Source organism: Triplophysa rosa, linkage group LG15 (assembly GCF_024868665.1).
Source record: "Triplophysa rosa linkage group LG15, Trosa_1v2, whole genome shotgun sequence".
Classification (NCBI taxonomy): Eukaryota; Metazoa; Chordata; class Actinopteri; order Cypriniformes; family Nemacheilidae; genus Triplophysa; species Triplophysa rosa.
The window spans coordinates 24,242,718-24,262,791 of NC_079904.1; the positions used below are offsets into that span (position 1 = coordinate 24,242,718).

Consider the following 20,074-nt stretch of genomic DNA (forward strand, 5'->3'; position numbering starts at 1 on the left):
AAGTTGTCCTTTCAATCGAGACCAGTATAATATGCACTGCAGTAAATCGAGAAAGCTTCACTCATTATAGGAGCCATTCATTAGCGAGATGTTTAATCTCAGTGAAGAACTACATCTTCATCATTCACTATTATTAGAGATGTGGCGCTGTCTGATCATTTCTGTATTTTCTTTGATATATCAATCAGTCCTGCCACTGAAGATAGACCCGTCTCTGTTAAAAAGAGATTCATAAACGAGAACACCAGTGAGTTTTTTATGAATGCTATGTTTTTGTCATCAAATATATCTGCAGACTCTATGGATGTTCTCCTCGATAGCTTTAATGCAAAAGTGAAAAATGCTATGGATGCCATTGCTCCAGTAAAGGTCAAGGCGATAACTGGCAGGTGTAAAGCACCCTGGAGAAACACACCAGCAGTACAAAGCATGAAAAGAACATGCAGAAAAGCTGAGCGTATGTGGCGAAAAACAAAGCTTGAAGTTCACTATGACATCTATAAAGACAGTCTGCGTGCCTCTTCTTTTTGCAACTGTAGAGAGACTAACAAATCCCTCGAGTCAAGTTCCCAGGGAAATGCTGTCTGATGACAAATGCAATGAGTTTGCAACTTTTTTCCTTGAGAAGATCAATAATATCAGAATGGAAATCAGCAAAGCTCCATGCGGCAGTCTGGTCAGTCTGACTTCAGTACAACAACTTCAGAAATTAATAACTTTATCTGAATTTCAGACAATTGATCACAAAACCTCGGAGGAAACGGTACAGCATCTTAAAGCGTCAACTTGCAGCCTTGACACACTTCCCACATCCTTTTTCAAAAGAGTGTTTAGCTGTTTGGAAGCAGATCTCCTAAAAATAGTAAATACCTCACTGCTCTCAGGAACTGTCCCAGAGTCCCTAAAAACTGCAGCTGTCAAACCTCTAGTAAAAAAGAGCAATCTAGACCAAACCTTACTGTCTAACTACTACAGACCAATATCAAATCTTCCCTTTATAGGCAAGATCATTGAAAAGGTTGTCTTCAATCAGCTGACCAAATTCTTAAACTCAAATGGCTACCTGGACAATTATCAGTCTGGTTTCCGTCAGCATCACAGCACAGAGACAGTGCTCATAAAGATCATAAATGATATTCGATTGGAATCTGATTCAGGCAAAATATCAGTTCTGGTATTACTAGATCTCAGTGCTGCCTTTGACACGGTAGATCACACCATACTCCTACATAGGCTGGAAAACTGGGAATGGCTTTCTGGGTCGGTATTTAAATGGTTTGGGTCATACCTTAAAGGGAGAGGTTACTATGTGAATCTGACTGGACACCCATGAGTTGTGGTGTTCCACAGGGCTCGATTCTCGCTCCGCTCCTCTTTAATCTGTATATGCTCCCACTTGGCCAAATAATGAAAAGGTAGCAAATTGCCCCCCACAGCTATGCAGATGACACTCAGATCTACCTATAGCCCTCTCACCCAATGACTACAGGCCTATTGACTCTCTCTGCCAGTGCTTTGATGACATTAACAGCTGGATGTGTCAAAACTTCCTTCAGTTAAAGAAAGACAAAACTGAAGTGATTGTTTTTGGTAACAAGGATGAATCTAACAAGGTAAACACATACCTTGACTTAAGAGGTCTAAAGACACAAAGTAAGGTAAACAATCTTGCTGTCATTTTAGAGTCTGACCTTAGTTTCAGAAGTCATGTCAAAGCAATAAGCAAATCAGCGTACTACCATCTCAGAAACATAGCCAGAATCAGATGTTTTGTCTCAAAGCAAGATTTCATCACCAGCAGGGTGGATTACTGTAATGGACTCCTCACAGGTCTTCCCAAGAAGACCATCAGACAGCTGCAGCTCATACAGAACGCTGCTGCCAGGATTCTGACCAGAACCAAACAATCTGAGCTCATCACTCCAATCCTCAGGTCCTTACGCTGGTTACCAGTTACTGTTAGAATCAACTTCAAAGTGTTATTAACTGTCTATAAATCACTCAATGGTCTATAGGACCTAAATACATTTCAGATATGCTTATTGAATATAAACCAAACACACTTCTTAGATCATTAGGATCAAGTCAGTTAGAGATAACAAGGGTTCATTTAAAACAAGGCGAGTCAGCGTTTAGCCATCACGCCACCCGTAGCTGGAATCTGCTTCCAGACGACATCAGACGTTCACCAACAGTAGAATCCAGATGAAAAACACACTTGTTTAGCTGTGCATTTACAACCTGAGCACTGTACTGTTTACATCAACTGCACTTCTATTTCTCATTTCTTTCTCTTTTGTTCTTATTCTTTAATATACACACTGACATTTTTAATCAATTTGATTGCTGTTTTATTGTTTCTTAAAATCTAAAGTATTTGTGATCTTAAATCATTGGCATTTTAAAGATACGTCTTATTTCTCTTTGTCAATCATTTTATGTAAAGCACTTTGAATTGCCCTTGTGTATGAAATGTGCTATATAAATGAACTTGCCTTGCCTTGCCTTACATGAAAGTATTTATCATTTTGCTGTTTTGTACCTGTTCTTAATTCTATGATGTTTCTCAAGTCTTAACTGTTTGTTCTACAATGTATTTACCGAAAAGCTGTTTTGCAAAAAAGTCCTATACATGTGAATTGATTGAGGACTTCAGTACACCTGACAAATCGTGAGATTTTGTGTGTGTGTCTGTGTGAACTTATTTTGCTTTCTCAGTGTCATGGCAACATGCATCAGCATCCCCATGGAGACCACACGCAGTCTAAATCTTGTTCTGAACGGCTGCCAGTGGCGTTCTGTGAGCTCATGAAGGATCTTCACTATCAGAAACATTATTACGTAACACAAAATAAAAGAATCATAACACATTTATAGTGGCTTTCTGTAAACTAAAATGTTAAAAAGCTCTTTAATAACAATCCTTTTGTGTGTGTCTATAGTGTGATTTTCACTGCATACGTTTGCTTCAGCACATGCGTTCATCCATCACAAATGTGCATAATAAATTCTTCATTAAAGATCCCGTTTGAAGTTGCCGTTTCTTTCGGTTGTCCGGGTTGCTTGGTTTGTTTCTTCTTCTTGCTGTGTTTGTGTTGTTTTCACATCTCTCCAAACTCAGTGTGTTTGTTATTTCAGCCCCGTCTGTAGCTCTTCTGTAATCTCTCTTCTCATCTTCTGCCTGGGGATGGGGATTCAGTCCTGACGTCTCTCTGTGTTCACTGAAGGCACAAACCCATAATACTACATGCTTTATCAATATTAAAGGGACACTTCACCCAAAAATGAAAATTCTGTCATCGTTTACTCACCTTCGAGTCGTTCCAAATCTGTATAAATGGACGCAGAGAAAGATATTTGGAAGAATGCTTTTAACCAGACAGATTTTGACTCCCACAGTAGGAAAAATTACAATGTAAGTCAAAAGTGCCCCATTTGCTGTCCTACATCCTTCAAAATATCTTCTTTTGTGTTCAACAGAACAAGAAAAAATGATAAAGTCATTTATCCGACTATGGGAGTCAATGGGGGGCAAAATCTTTTTGGTTATAAGCATTCTTCCAAATATCTTTCTCTGTGTTCATCAGAACAAAGACTTTTATACAGATTTGGAACGACTGGAAGGTAAGTAAATGATGACAGAATTTTCATTTTTGCGTGAAGTGTCCCTTTAAGTTTAATAAGATGTGTACACAAACATTTGCAGTTAAATGAAAAGACGAATGCCTCCGACTGTGTCTGTCAGACTCTCACAGCCGAGAGAATGAGATGAAGTGAGAGAAGCCAAATCAAATCATCTTTATCTCTCAACAGTCTGAAAACGTGAACTATGGAATTACTATAAAAATGTTTTCTTCATGTCTTCTTTTTTGAGTTTTTAACAATATTCGATTGTATAAGCCTTAAAAATAACAGTTATAAGGTATTGCAAGTTAAAGATTGTGAATGGCAGTTGTCAGCACACTGTTGAATGTATTTTGAGTTATATTTACTCTCCATCTTTCTCTGTTTTTCTTGTATATATTTTCCACTTTAGAAAGATGTTTTAAATGATACATTCTGTTCCGACAAATGCCTGAATGGTCATGCTGTGTATGCAGTGAACAAAAACACGTCATGTGTGTATATTTTTGTTTTAGACATTTATTAATGTCAGGAGAGAAATGTCTCCCACTGTTGTGCTATCAACATGGAAAATATGACTTGCCCGTTGAGATTAGAAACAGATGAGATTCCATAGCCCGCGTTCTGCTGGAGGAAAAGATGTTTTCAGGAGAAATATCCTGATGTCTTAACACTGTTCCAGACCAGCCTCATGCATTCATACAGCACACTTCACACATCCATGTACAGTCATTCATTCACTCACTCATTCACACAGACAGTACATCAATCTGCTTGTGAGGGACAACGGAAGAATCACAGAGCTGAAGCGGTCAGTTTGACCCTAAATGATATTCATCTGTTTTCATTATGAAAGACAGAAACGTTGTTTTCAGCATGGAGTAGAAAAACATGATGTTCTTTTAATAAAATCCTAATCCAAGATCAGCATTTACTGAAGCACTTAACATTAGTGAACAAACATGTGAGTAGCATGAACGCGTCAGGATTTAGTCTCAGATCAGTCCTTTCAATCATGCATAATGAGTTTGCAAACAGCACGGTCTTGTCTCGATGCCAGGTGGGATTCTTCTTGTTTTTTCCTCCCGAGCATGTGGTGTAGAAAAGCTCTCATTAACAGAAGAACGTGTGTATTTTTAGACACTCTTTGACTACAGTATAGTGATGACACCTACGCTGTCTGCAGCGTCTCAATCCGCCTCTTCTGTACTGATGCATGAATTAAACGCTCGCTGTGTTAAACATCATCACCATCATGAAGAGCTCTCTGACAAACTCTTCAGTCTCTCATCTTATCAACAACTCATTAAACGTGTCTTTTCTTGGAGAAATATGAAACATACTTTTGTAGGAAGTCTGCAGGGAATGCAAATAAGGTCACCTTATGGATGTGTAAAATGTGTAAAGGTTTTGTGAACAGGATTCTTGATATCTCAAGATCATTTTCATTGTCCCGACATTAAGACATCAGTATATCAGTATTTTGTGTTTCTCCATAAAGTGTGACCACATACAGTATCATTAGTTTAAGAGCTTAACCTTCACCTAAATCTCTAGCACCTTCTCTTTTCCGATGAAACAAAACAACACTTTAACACTGAGTTTAACTGAAGACAGGAGGTCAAACACATTGCGAATGGCTTGAGGTTGAGTATATAATGAGATGGTTTTGTTTGGTGTGCTGTTCGACCAGCATGCATTGTTTTCAGTGATGATGCGCTGTGCGTGTGTCCGTCAGGACTGCCTGCAGCTGTGTTTCTCTCATCATCATCATCATCATCGCCGAAGCTCATCAAACAGCTGTTACACCCGCTGTCATTAGAAACCCACAGAACCAGTAGGGGAGGGGTCAGTGGGCGGAGTCAGAGGAGTGAGTGACATCTCTTAGGGGACTAACCTCTCTACAGACATAATTACAGTAAATCATAATTAAAATGAATGAAATGCTGAATCAGCAAAAGTATTTAAATGAAATGAATGAAGAGAGTATTGGGAACTGCTTGAATAAACACAGAAAACTAGAGCGATGCCGACATCTGTAGTCTTTTAGATAAAGAATTGTAGTATATTAACTCTTTAACTGCTGTGTAAAGTTTACAAGATTTACTCACAGAAAAGATAATAACTTTGAATCTACAGTATAACTTACAAAGAATTTATAATATTGCATGTTAATGCAACCTGATAAAGGTAAACAGATAAGTCCTGTTGTCAATGCGGGACCCATGAATCCACAACAATCATGATTTGGGTGTTGAGTTATAGCTTGTGATGAACACATCTTCACTGTAAAAAGAATACTGTGAAACTTACAGCAACTTGCTGACAGCAATTGGCAAGTAAGTTGCTGTAAAACATTCCACAGTATACTGAGTGTAAGTTTAATCACAGTAACTATTAAATACTGTAATTCTTTATTACAGTAATAATCACAGTTCTGTAATTGCAATTAGAGTATTAGAATGCTGTGTTCTTTATCACAGCAATTATTACACCAGTGTAACATGCATTACTGCATTAGTTTTTGTGTACGGTGAAATAAAGACACCACTTTTACCACAAAAATGACATTTACTGACTTATAACGTTTCTCATGTGACAATGCGTAAAGTCATACAAATAGATTGTAAACATGTAAACATTATTTATTTTGTAAATATATTTTTTATTTTGTAAAATTAAAATGAGAAATGTATAAAACACAATCATTTTAAAATGATATAATATACATTACATGTTTCTAATAAAAAACTACATTGTTAGATCTATACAATATACGTATCATTGAAAAAAACATTATTTGTAACTGACTCTGGTCCTGTATGTTTTTCCTGAACTGGCGTCATCCTCCTGGACTGAAGTCTTCTTCCTCGCAGTAAAAGACAAAAGACATAGACTCATTATATTCAGTGATATTCATTCTGCAGAATCTGCATCTGGCTTATTACACAGACTACCTGTATTTAACTGCATTTACACCACAACTCAATAAAGATTAATGCCATTTTAAATGCATGTGAATACATTACGAAAAGATAAAAAAAGACAAAAACAAAGTTTAAGGCTGATGCTGTCTTTAAACTGCGTTAGAGTAGCATGTCACATGTCATAAATATAAGAAACAGGCACTCTTTACAGTGGACTGAAATATTAAAAACATAATCTTAATATTACTGTTGAAGTGTTGATAGTTTAAAGTGTACATTCCTCGAGATCATAAAAAATACATTTCATGAAGTGTTTAATTTTGCCGTGTTTGAATGTAAGCAATCTGCCAAGTTGTAAATCCGAAGGTGAACGAATAACAAAGTTATTAGCTTATAAAAAAGGTAATCGACTCTGAATCACGCGAACAAGCCATGACCTGTCCGAATCTTTAACCACAATGTACCTACGTCACTAGAAAAATCCCCGCCTACTGACTGCGAAAACTTAACTCTCTCCTCCCCAAACACTGTACTAGCTCGTTCGTGACGTGTGCATCATGTCTAAGAGAAGCTGTGTTCTATGTAGTGAAACTAAGTCAGTCTTATTTTCACTACCAAAGGAAGAACTTCTGAGGAAAAAATGGTTACTATTTATTTTTCAAACGACACCAAAGGAGTATAAACCGAACGTTTTACTTTGCGCGCGTCATTTTACCGAAGATTGCTTCATCAATCTTGGCGCCTTTACTGCAGGATACATTAAACGTCTTTCCTTAAAAGATGTTGCAATACCAACTTTATTTGGACCTGTAAGCTCCACCGAATCACAACCTGTAAGTGTGACTCTTTATTTTTGTCTTTACTTAAAATTAAATTTGTGTGACGTTATCTCATGTCTGTGTTTAGCTAACGTTACCGTTATTTTTGGGGTTGTTACTGTTTGTTTACCTAACGTTAGCTATAAACTCGTTGCGCTAATGTAAGTGTTCAACCATATTAACTCGCAAAGTCTTTATTTCAAGAACTGCGTGGTGTACTATAGTTATAATAACATCTGAAGATACGAACACCGTACACTGTATGCCGTGATAACTAACTGTTACAAGAGAAGTGTCTAAAACAGTCCTTTTTCTTACTGGCATCTGTATAAGGATTAAAGAATGATTCGTCAGACTCGGGCTCGAACTGGTAAGGTAAAATCGACGCCATCTCTCTCTATACACTGTTAATATCCAACCACCTGCAAACCGTAATACAGCAGTAATGATAGGCGGTCCATTTGCGACACATGCTGAACGCGTTTGACCAATCACAGCAGACTAGACCGTTTGACCAATCACAGCAGACTAGACCATCTGACCAATCACAGCAGACTACACTATCTGACCAATCAGATCAGACTACGCTGGCGGAAAGGCGGAGATTACACAGATGAATCGCGGAACGAATCATTTGAGAGTCAGTCAAGAAGTAAGGTAATAAAAACGGCTTATTATTACGAAATAATAGTATTTTTACATCATGTATGTACATAAACTTGTTGTCGGACACTCCATAAACCAAAATAAGCCCTTAAAAATATTGAGGAATGTACTCTTTAATCATGATCATTGTCAAATATTAGAATATGTTAAAATTGTTTAGCATGCCATTCTTACAGTTCATTCTTATTGACTATAAAGACAAATAGTTCATGGGTGATATTGCTGTTTTTGCATTAATACATCTTCTTTTAGTAGCATAAAAACGCTTTTTTTCAAAATGGGAATAAACAAAACTTAAAAACTCATAACTGAAAAAGTAAATGACTGCAGTTATAATCTCTTGTTATAAAGAAAAGTTGACTGCATTAAACTTCCATTATAATACATGAATCTGACTTACATCTTATCTGCAACCTGTTGTTTTTATAAGCAAGCCGTGAGGTGACTCATCTAAACTTCTGATTGGCCATTACGTCATGCACCATGCACACTATGACAAATGACACATGTAAAAGAAATACGTACAGTGATCTGATGTAATAAGACACTTTATTCACATTTCATTTGAATCCTAACAGTTATAACACTTTTAGTTGTATTATTCAAGGGCATTTTTTGGCCTTTTGTGTTGAATTTTGAGGGCATTTTTTGCACAAAACCCCCGTTATTCTCAGACATTGGTTGCTGCAGCTTGCCCTGCAATGGATCTTATAAAGTATATGAAATGTTTAACCATTAACACTCTTTAAAAGTCTTACCTGTTATTGCGCTTTCTTTCAGCTCAGCACACTTCAGTAATTTATCGGTTTCCTTCACAAGGCTAACGTTACGTACAAACACACATTCACACCGCATTATTTTTTATCCAACAGCATTACTCCTTCGCCAAACTGAAGATGTTATCAATCAAATCTTGCCAGATGAGAAATTATATAACTGCGTTTATCTTTGTAGTAATATGCACACGCTAGCATAGCAGCTAATCTCCCTGGCCTGTTGTTCTGTCGCTCGCCATCTCTCCCAGCAGCTCGTAAAGACACAACGCACACACAACCTGACGGACGCCTCGTGTATTCGTGGTGATGTGCTGTACGTCACTGTTGAGAGTCTGAAATCTGTTTACTGTCACAACAAACGGTTTACTCGTCCACCCCTCACACACACAACACTCTTCAACCTAAGACCACACACACATATACATCAATGTTCACTTTTGACGGATCTTCCCAATAACATGTTTACATCACCTGACATTCTGAATTATACTTAAGGCAAATCCCAGAGTAGGCCTATCATTCACAACCCGACAGTGAGTTTGAGAGAAATCAACGCACCTACATTGAAGATTATTGATGTGAATCTTTGATGTGTGTCTGTTTTCTTTAAAAGCGTAATGAAAGTGAATCTGCAGATAAAATGACTGACAAGAGTAAATTCACCCTTAAAAAATGAGAGGAGAAGCTCATGTTTGGTCCTGTTACTGTCAACTGCAAAGATCAACCAACGTTGTGTGAAATGTGCTTTACATATATTAAACGATTGGTGATGTCTTGAGAGTTTGAGAAGAGATGTGTCAGACTGAGCTCAGATGTGTCTCGTCTGCAATCAAACGTCAATATGATTGAAGATCTCAATATCAACTCAAACATTTCTCATCAAATCCAGATTTTTTGCACCTCTACAATCTACATTCATTTACACCTCCAGACTCTTCATGTGTTTCAACAATTACACTCTCATTTGATTCTCTATTTATTTCCCCTAGAAGCAATGTTTAGGAGAAACATCTGAGACGACACTGAAAAAATAACTTGTAGAATTTACTTAGTAAAATACTTGTAACAATTTGCATGAATATTTTTTAAGTAAAATGTGCTGCTACAATTCAAGTACAATTTACTAACCAGAATGAAGTAAATACGTTTAGTATTTATTTAAATATGAAGTAAAAATGACTTAAAGTAAACAAAAAAGATTACGTTGTACAAAAACATGCATCCAACTCAAAACTTCACGGTTCATTCACTTTCATATTGAAATATACTACTTCTGACAACATAGATGGTCAAGTGAGAAGAGACCGGTGGTGTCTGTACTGGCATGAGCACAGTTACCCTTCATGACTCATACCGTGCCTCCCTCAGCCGAGGCACAAGCGCCGCTCTTCTGAACAACGGTGACAACTTACAAATAATACCCAAACTCTCCTAAATCTCAAAGAACAAGAACAAGTCTTTCTTTTGACTGAAAAACACTTCAAATGACAGTTCATCTGGAAAATTAATCTCCTTAAGCAGTCAGATGCAAAGCATGCTGGGAACTACAGATCAACTGCCAAGGTAGTTATATCTACAAACATTATTTATGTAGTCTCAACGAATAAATAAGTGAACTTCATTTGACCATTTTAAATGGGTTTAACATATTGCACATATTTGCATACTTTCTCTTCGTAATACTTAAGAGTAAAACATTATGTTGACACGCATCTTTCTATCATCTCAACTTTCTCTTTATTTATTTGTAAATGGATTACAGTGAAGTTTAATTTTACACCCACCAATGAGCTCAACTTTCTTATTTACATGCTTTTATATTAATGTCCACAAACAAAACCTCTCAAAATCCAAAACGATCTGTTCATTATTGGCTCGTATGATCAGATGAAAAAACCCAAAATATCATGGCTCTCATTCAATCTAATACTGATCAGATGTGTTATTACATGCGTCCAAATGAAGAGCAGATTATCTGCACTTGATTTTAAATAAACATTCAATTTGTGAAGAAGTCTCATTAACACAAACACAATCAGGACTCATCATTTGATCTTAAAGGAGAAGTGACAGATTTTTTCCTCACAATGTATCAAGAAACATTCCATGTTATCAAATATGTTTGTCAGTTTTTTGTGCCTTGAGATCTCGGATCACCTTCACTTCTACTCGTTTCACAAATAAATCCAAATGACCCTTGAGCTCAAAACACACACATGACATCACAGCTCACGTGTGCAGTAATGACTGAAGCACATGAAATGTGTTTATCTGTCGCTCAGATATTCACCCTCTGCTCATGCTGATGATGAATGTTCAGGGTTTACTGTACACATTTACAGTGCCCTATTTTTATACACTTTTCTTTCAAAAAATACTGCCCAAACAAGAAAAGATCTTATCCAACAAACAGTATTGATGATGGACATGATTTTTAGGTCCGAATGGGTTGATGAAATGTGTCAGCTTTAATTCTCTATGAAATCATTCAGACATGAACTGATGGATGACAAACGTCTCTTACTGGACAATACACTGCACACTTTCCAAAAACAGAAACTATAATGTCTATAACCCTCCTAAAATCATCCAGACTAATCCATTTAAGCAGAGATGAATATCAGATATTCAGAGAAACGGTGCGTGGATGTGCATTGGCTTAGCACCAGACTTCATGGACATGACACAGTTCTAATATACATTCACACGCACGCACACACTGTAATGAAAGGGCACGTCACGCAGATGATGAATGATGAGTATTTCTTCAGTTCATTCTAACATCATGTTAATGTTTCATACGTTCTTCTGAATGTTCACGAGCAGCCCTTTCGTTCGGCTGAAATCACGAGGTCAGAGTTCATTACAGCCAGACGTCTCTGTTGTTTTAAACATCAGAATGGAGTTGTAGATCTTCAGAGCCGGTCCCAGTTTAATGCTGAGGATCTTCACCAGGTCCACCTGTGTCAGTAACAGGAACGCCTCGCCGTCAATTTGCTGAAACCACACAGAAATCAAACAAACACATCTGTCAGCAGAAAACTCATTTTTCTTCCCTTCACAGATGTCAGAGACAAACCAGGCTCATCGAGGAACAGATTTGAGTGGAATGTTCATGTAAATGTTAAAGTGTCAGAAACTGGTGATGATACACACGCAGGAGAAATCTAGAAATAGCAACTGAGCCGTCACACGTAGATTCTGTCCTCCTGAAGCGTCAACTGGAACTAAAAACTCATTTACTGTATGAGAGAGATGAACACCAGCGGTCTTTATAACACGCACGCGAAAATATGATCAGAAAAATATGTGCTGATGTTTTTTGTTTGTTCAGCACTGAAATGTCTGCATGCTATTAAAATTGTTTGGAAATGTTCTAAGGTCCTCACCTAAATTCTGAAAACAAAAACAAATAATAAGTCCATAAAATAAGCCTACTAAATGAACATGAAAATGACATGACTGGAGAGAGAGAGAGCGAGAGAGAGCAGCTGTGAGCGACAGGACTCATAGATCTATTTCAAGCTGTAGCTCTCCGGTGGATTTAAAATCCTTGTTAGCAGTAAACAGCTTCTCATTTTCCTGTGACATGACTATAAATGGGTTCAACCGCTAAGAACAGAACACCGCTCTCATCCTTGAGCATCATCATGACATCGTGCTGATGAAATGTTTGAATTAAAGCTGGTGATGATGAAGAGTTTTACCTCCTCTCTGAATGTGCGCACCTGCTCCATACAGCCCGGCAGACCTCGAATAAACTCCATCACCTGCACAAAAACAACATTATACAACAACAGACAACACCACAACTCAACAAACATCAATGACTTCATTCTGTGTACGGGTCCTGAAGAACTTTATATCTGCTGTTTTATCAATCAATCAATCATTCAATCAATCAATCAATCAATCACCAGATGAAAATGATCAGACCTGCATCAGCTCACATACCACCACAAACAACAACACAAGCTCACTTATTACTGTACACGCTCTCACACTCAAAGCAGGCTTCATTCAGCTGAAGATGACCATAAACACAAACGATACTGAAGCAGTATACGGAAGTTTACACATGCAGTATGTTGTGTCACGTGTGGTCTTTGAGATACCTCGTCCACGCTCCACGCTGACACTTTACTGGCTGTGATGCCCGCCACTGATGGCAGCAGTTTACCGTGCTGCTCCCAACACTGAGGCATGCTGGGAGATGAGCCTGAACACGGCATAAACACAGACTGATGCAGAGCCTGCTGTAGACTCAAGTCTACTGACGGACAGAAAGAGAGAGAGATAAACATGCAGCATTCGGCGAAAGTAACCAATACAACACAGTTATGGTGAGATTTATGAAAGGAATAGTTCACCCTGAAATGGTCTCCACGCATTGACTTGACCATAGTCACTTTTATTCCTACTATGTAAATAGAGCTCCGGAGGTCTGCTTTCACTGCGCACTTTAATTCAAAAGACATAGCCCTGTGCATCGCAAAACTTAATAGATTAAACATAACGCTCCCTATAATGCCCCCGGGGTGCTTTTAACGTGCATCAATAAAGCAGTAATACTCAAATCTGGCTCGCAAGGTCCATTTTCCTGCCGACTCTGATAAAAACACACCTGAACAAGCTAACAAGAACATGTCGCCTTAGACTTCATGCGTTTCTGCGCACATTGCTCGGCGTATGACATCAAAGAACCGCGAGAGCGATTAGCTCGTTCAGGTGTGCTTTATCAGAGTCGGGGCTGAACTCGACAGCAAAATGGACCTCGCGAGCCAGATTTGAGTATCTCTGTAGTAAAGGAACGGATAGCATTCCTGACCTGCACTATATCCTGATTTATAAAACGGTCAGTTCTGGTCCTTGATTCTGATTGGCTGAGCCGAGTTCTAAGCTGTTATAAAATACCCCAGTAACCCACTGCTTCTTGGGGCTTATTGCTACCGTCACAACTACCTCATCGACTTTCCCTCGTCCTACTCCGGACACTCTTTAAAAACCCTACAAAAGCCTGGAGGGGTACAAATGGAAGCAGTCTGATTTTGTGATAAATATTCAACTTTGGAGTCTGCCGGCAAAAACCTGCCATGTCTTCACTGGAAGGGTGAGTCCATTGTGTTGTTAGCTAACGTAATCGACTTTAGCTGTCCTCTTTTGTGTAGCCAGCATAGCTAAATCGCTGTGAGTAACTTCACAGTAGACGTCATTCATGAAATCAAAATAAAAGGATTTCCCTTTGCTTTCCCCCGCCTGTGCTGGCATCCTGGCACACAGCAACTGTACACCATGTTGAAATAGGCCTCAACCGCAATCTCTTCAGGTCAATCTGATCTGTTTTCATTAGCCGGCAAATTTTGAAAATAAAAAACTTTAATTTGCAAAAAAAAGTTTTTACACTCGCTTGAGTAGGTCTTTCTTTTTTGCGAATAATGAGAGATGGATAAATTCCTCCAGAAAGTCATGTAACTGCACTATGAGACTGCGTTACCTGACGCTTGAGCAAAGTCGTCAAAGTATTTCTGTAACTGCCTCCCAGAACTGTCACGACAGCAGCAGGCATCCACGAAACTTGTGCAATTAATTACTATTTATGAAAATGAATCAATTTAGTGGCTTCTCTTACTTTTCTTACTGATATTTAGTGCCAGTTTATTAGGAAGTGACGGCTGACTAGTCGGATGGAAACGGTGATTATTCGCAACCGTTTTATGCGACATTCCGATTTTGCGCTTTTAGCTAAATTCGCAACTTTAAATGGAAACCCGGCTAATGGTTTACAGTGTGACGTGTGAAGCTAAACTAACAAAATAAACATTTTAAAACGGTCAGTTCTGGTCCTTGATTCTGATTGGTTGAGCCGAGTTCTAAGCCGTTATAACACACCCGTCCGCGTTACATAGCATAAATATCACTTATGAAACCTTGCTACGCATATGGAATAATTGTTTTGTAAAAGCAATAAGCGTGTGAAGCAGTGGGTTACAGTGCATTTTATAACAGCTGAGGGGGTTTTAATGACTCGTTCCACAACGCCCTCAGCTGTAATAAAATGCACTGTAACCCACTGCTTCACACGGCTTCTTGCTTTAGTAAAACAACACAACACGTATAGAAATGAACATTATGCACGTGTTCATACGGCACTGAGTGAAAATTATCATCAGAATTGTGTCCTCCTCACACGTCATAAAGGGACAGTTCACCCTAAATTAACATTCTAAGGTTGTTCCAAACCTGTATACATGTCTTTGTTCTGATGAACACAAAACAATCTTCCAAATATCTTCCTTTGTGTTATCAGAACAAAGACATTTATACAGGTTTGGAACAACATGAGGGTGAGTAAATGATGACAGAATTTTCATTTGTGGGAGAACTGTCTCTTTAACATACCGTACGCTCCAAGCAGGACTCAAATCGGCAATCGAAAGGTTTCCTAAATATAAAAGAAAACTCGACAAGTTTCAATTCTCCAAAAATGGTGTAGATTTCAGTGAAGGGTTTGAGTCATGGCGCTTCCAGATGATATTATAGTGTTGAAGAGCGTCAGACATCTGGAGAGGCTATTTTAGATGAGCATTCATGAAGCGTCGAGCTGTGTGCCGGAGGCCGGACACTGAGATTATACCCTTTACACGCTTAATTCACCCTGACAAACAGGAACAGAAGGGTTCAGAAATATCATGAATCCAGAGAGAGAGAGAGAGACCTGTAATCACATCTTTACTAAAGACACAAGAGTAAACACATCAGTCCTGTACAGTAGTTTATTCATCTGTCAGGTGTTACAGGTGTGTGTTTATCTGCATTTTACAATGCCGTTTGAAGTCTCTCTATCATCATCATCATCTCTGTTTCAAACATAAAATCCCAGTTTACTTGTTGTGCTGCAACGGTGTGTCATGCATTCTGACTTCTTTACAATGTTAAACGTGCTGTCTTCTCAGGCTTAACATGGTCAACTTGTCAATAAATATCTGTGCTCGATACACTCCTCCAGCGATCAGACAGGTTTCGGAAAGTTTTTTTCGAACATATAAAACTGTTTTGTAACAATTTTTCTTAGATCCTTATTGGACAATTCTCCCTGAAAAGCACGCGGCAGCAAGGAGAGCAGGAGAAGGAGCATGTATGCTCAGACGTCACTTTCACTTGTGTGCAGGAGAGAGAGAGAGAGAGAGAGAGAGAGAGCAGTTCAGGTGTTTGTTTGTTCACTGCATTTGGGTGATGAATGTTATATAAACGCTGGATATAACGCTGGATTTGGAGATGGTTTGAAACTGATATATGGAGCCGTCCCAGCGCTAAAAGATGGCGGACATGAACCGCATGCGGTTGTTTGTGTTTTGTTGGCAATGGGTGCGCACGTGCTTTAGTTCAGCCTACCCCTCCCCCCGCACGCACCGTATGCTTTCGGAAATAATCCTACAGCTGTATCTGTCTTTTATAAATGTGATCAAACTAAATACTTTTCGAAGATACGAAGTATGCAATACTACTCTATAGGTACTCAAGATTAATATGAGATTGGCAGAAACCGTGTGTGTTAGGGCCGCTTTAATGTACTTATCTTTACATGTGCTAAAGTCCATTGACATCAAAGTGATCGACAAAAAATGATCAGATTAAATCAAATACTTTTATATATTTTTAATAAAAAATAAGCTTCACTTATAAACCATTATAATAAGCGTACTGTTATGACTCAAGGAGATACTTTTTAACACTGTTCTATTATGTATTTGCTCAATAATTTTACTTTTTATTTTTAATCCAGAGTATAGCAATGAAATGCAGCTTTAATAACAACGGATGGCAGACATTTCATGAGAGTCACATTCAACCGATCAGCACTGAACTATGAGATTATGTGCACTTACACAATGTACTAAAAACGGAACTTTTGAAACGTTCGGCGTCCAACTGACAGCATTGTCAATATGATCACATGCCTGTAGACTGAACACGTAACATGTGTGTTCGTGATGTCACCATTTTCACAAATATGCCTTCTTGTTGTTTACACGGAGACGACAACAATAACTTGCAATTCTAAATAATTGAAAGTTTGCATTTTTAGGATTCAAAACAGTTGTTGTGTAAACAATTGGCCAAGAAAGTCAAATGTTTTTCGTTTTAGTTGAAAATGTTGTTGTGTAAAGGGATCATGAAACATCACAAGACTTTCTCTCAGATGTGTTGTGAATGATGGAAGGCCGTGTATATACTCAATGGAAATCTGTTTGTTGTGATGTGTTGTGAAACTCACGGCACAAAAGACTTTTACATATAACATGTTTCGGTAACACTTTACATTAAGGTACCCTTTCTAAAGCATTTATAAATGTGTCATTAATGATTATTAAGTCATTTACAAATGCATTATAAAGCAGTTATAACTACATGAATAAAAAGGGGCATTCTTATGAAATAAAGAAAACCAACATAACACCCTACAGTGTCCAGTCTGACAGCCTATATTGCAAACAACATCGAGATAATAATCAAATAAATAATGAATAAATACATTTATTAAGCATTTATAACACGTGAGTTAAAAATGGCTCACTATTTGGCAGGTACTTCGTTAGAATCCCTCTTTTTATTCATGCCGTTATAACTGCTTTATAATGCATTTGTAAATGACTTAATAATCATTAATGACACATTTATAAATGCTTTATAAAGGGTACCTTAATGTAAAGTGTTACCAATGTTACTAAACAGGCGTATATTTCTAAAGATTTCTAAAGAGAGCCGGACTGACGCAAACATGCCGTCTGTGAATCAACACTGATCTTAATGTAATGTGTGTAACGTGTGGTTTGGTGATTCTGATGTGTTGTGTTATAAGAACATTACTGATGTGTGACAATGTGTGCTGATATAGGAGCACTTCAACAACGAATGAGCAGAAACTATGACCTACGTACATTCGTGCCATTTCCCAGAAATCTCTCTGACTAGCAGCGACACACGTCATCAATCAATCTCCCTGAAATAATCCTCTTAACACAAAACTCAAGTCACTCACATATTTCTAAATCAAGACAAATGATGACATGATGAAGTTGCCGAGGTTCTGAGGCCTTCTTTATGTGAAGAAAGGAGATGATGAATTCATGCAATAACCACAGACACATTCAGATTCTCTCCAAACATTTACATTCTTCTGCACAGAAGAGCTTTAGCCTTTAAACAGACACATCTGGAGCAAAACAAATGAAGAATTCGCTCAAGAACACGTCCATGAAACTCCTACAGAATCTGTGCTTCTATCCCCACATTAAAACTATTTGTAATATCCACAGTTCATCAGTTTAATAGTTAACACTAGTTTAGTAAATACTACAGAATACTACAATTACACTATAAAATAGTACACAACACTACACTACACTGCGTTCCAAATTATTATGCAAATTGGATTTAAGTGTCGTAAACATTTAATTTTATATTGTTCAATTAAACTTATGGATGGTATTGTGTCTCAGTGCTCTTTGGATCACTGAAATCAATCTCAGACACCTGTGATAAGTAGTTTGCCAGGTGAGCCCAATTAAAGGAAAACTACTTAAGAAGGACGTTCCACATTATTAAGCAGGCCACAGGTTTCAAGCAATATGGGAAAGAAAAAGGATCTGTCTGCTGCCGAAAAGCGTCAAATAGTGCAATGTCTTGGACAAGCTATGAAAACATTAGATATTTCACGAAAACTTAAGCGAGATCATCGTACTGTGAAGATATTTGTGGCTGATTCAGAGCACAGAAGGGTTCGTGCAGATAAAGGCAGAATGAGGAAGGTTTCTTCCAGACAAATTCATCGGATTAAGAGAGCAGCTGCAAAAATGCCATTGCAAAGCAGCAAACAGGTATTTGAAGCTGCTGGTGCCTCGGGAGTCCCGAAAACCTCAAGGTGTAGGATCCTCCAGATGCTTGCAGTTGTGCATAAACCTACTATTCGGCCACCCCTAACCAATGCTCACAAGCAGAAACGGTTGCAGTGGGCCCACACATACATGGAGACTAATTTTCAAACAGTCTTGTTTACTGATGAGTGCCGTGCAACCCTGGATGGTCCAGATGGATGGAGTAGTGGATGGTTGGTGGATGGCCACCATGTCCCAACAAGGCTGCGACGTCAGCAAGGAGGTGGCGGAGTCATGTTTTGGGCTGGAATCATGGGGAGACAGCTGGTGGGCCCCTTTAGGGTCCCTGAAGGTGTGAAAATGAACTCTGCAAGGTATGTAGAGTTTCTGACTGAGCACTTTCTTCCATGGTACAAAAAGAAGAACCATGCCTTCCGTAGCAAAATCATCTTCATGCATGACAATGCACCATCTCATGCTGCAAAGAATACCTCTGTGTCATTGGCTGCTATGGGCATAAAAGGAGAGAAACTCATGGTGTGGCCACCATCCTCCCCTGACCTCAACCCTATTGAGAACCTTTGGAGCATCCTCAAGCGAAAGATCTATGATGGTGGGAGGCAGTTAGCATCAAAACAGCAGCTCTGGGAGGCTATTCTGACATCCTGCAAAGAAATTCAATCAGAAACTATCCAAAAACTCACAAGTTCAATGGATGCAAGAATTGTGAAGGTGATATCAAAGAAGGGGTCCTATGTTAACATGTAACTTGCCCTGTTAGGATGTTTTTGATTGAAATAGCTTTTGATTTCAGTAAATATGACCTCCTAATGCTGCAAATTCAACAAATGACCATTTTCAGTTTTTTACAACCTATGAAATGTTTTCAAACTCTGTTGTGCATAATAATTTGGAACAGTGCATTTTGAGTTTTTCATTTTTTAAATAAATACTGTTGTCAGTGGGAGGTTTGTTCAATAAAATTCCAAATGTACCCTAACTGTTGATTACTTGAAAATTATACTGACTGTCATTTGCATCGACAAATTAGGAAAACCAGAGAAAGATATCATTTGCATAATAATTTGGAACCCAGTGTATAGTATACAAAAGTATTTATTTAGGCCACATCCACACAAAGACATAGCTTTCCCTATCTGATCTTTTTTGAAGGTGTCGTCTCATGAAATATCTGCGTACACACGAAACCGCTAAACCGACTCAAAACGATGTAGTACACACGCCAAATCAGTATGTGGCGCTGTGACGCTGCCACACAGAGATACACTAAAACACAGAGGAGAAGAACTGGAGCATGCGCATAAAGTTTGCGCGCTGGGGTGATGACATTATCGTTTGAGAAAATATAAGGATCGGCTGTACACACG

The 20,074-nt window shown here is 38.3% G+C and overlaps 1 protein-coding gene across 6 annotated transcripts in view; it reads right to left on the reverse strand.

Moving 5' to 3' along the window:
* Positions 1-8,617: 8,617 nt before the first annotated feature.
* Positions 8,618-20,074, reverse strand: part of l3mbtl3 (L3MBTL histone methyl-lysine binding protein 3) — a 47,394-nt gene continuing 35,937 nt past the window's right edge. For 3 of the 6 annotated variants that reach the window (XM_057353589.1, XM_057353588.1, XM_057353590.1), the window contains exons 20-22: positions 12,927-13,084; positions 12,519-12,581; positions 9,885-11,808 (exon numbers count right to left, since the gene is read on the reverse strand). In XM_057353589.1, the coding sequence (XP_057209572.1) occupies positions 11,665-11,808; positions 12,519-12,581; positions 12,927-13,084 (365 nt within the window). In that variant the 3' untranslated portion in view covers positions 9,885-11,664. Of the gene's footprint in view, positions 11,809-12,518; positions 12,582-12,926; positions 13,085-20,074 lie in introns of all 6 variants that reach the window. The other 3 variants (XM_057353592.1, XM_057353593.1, XM_057353591.1) reach the window with 3 other exon arrangements.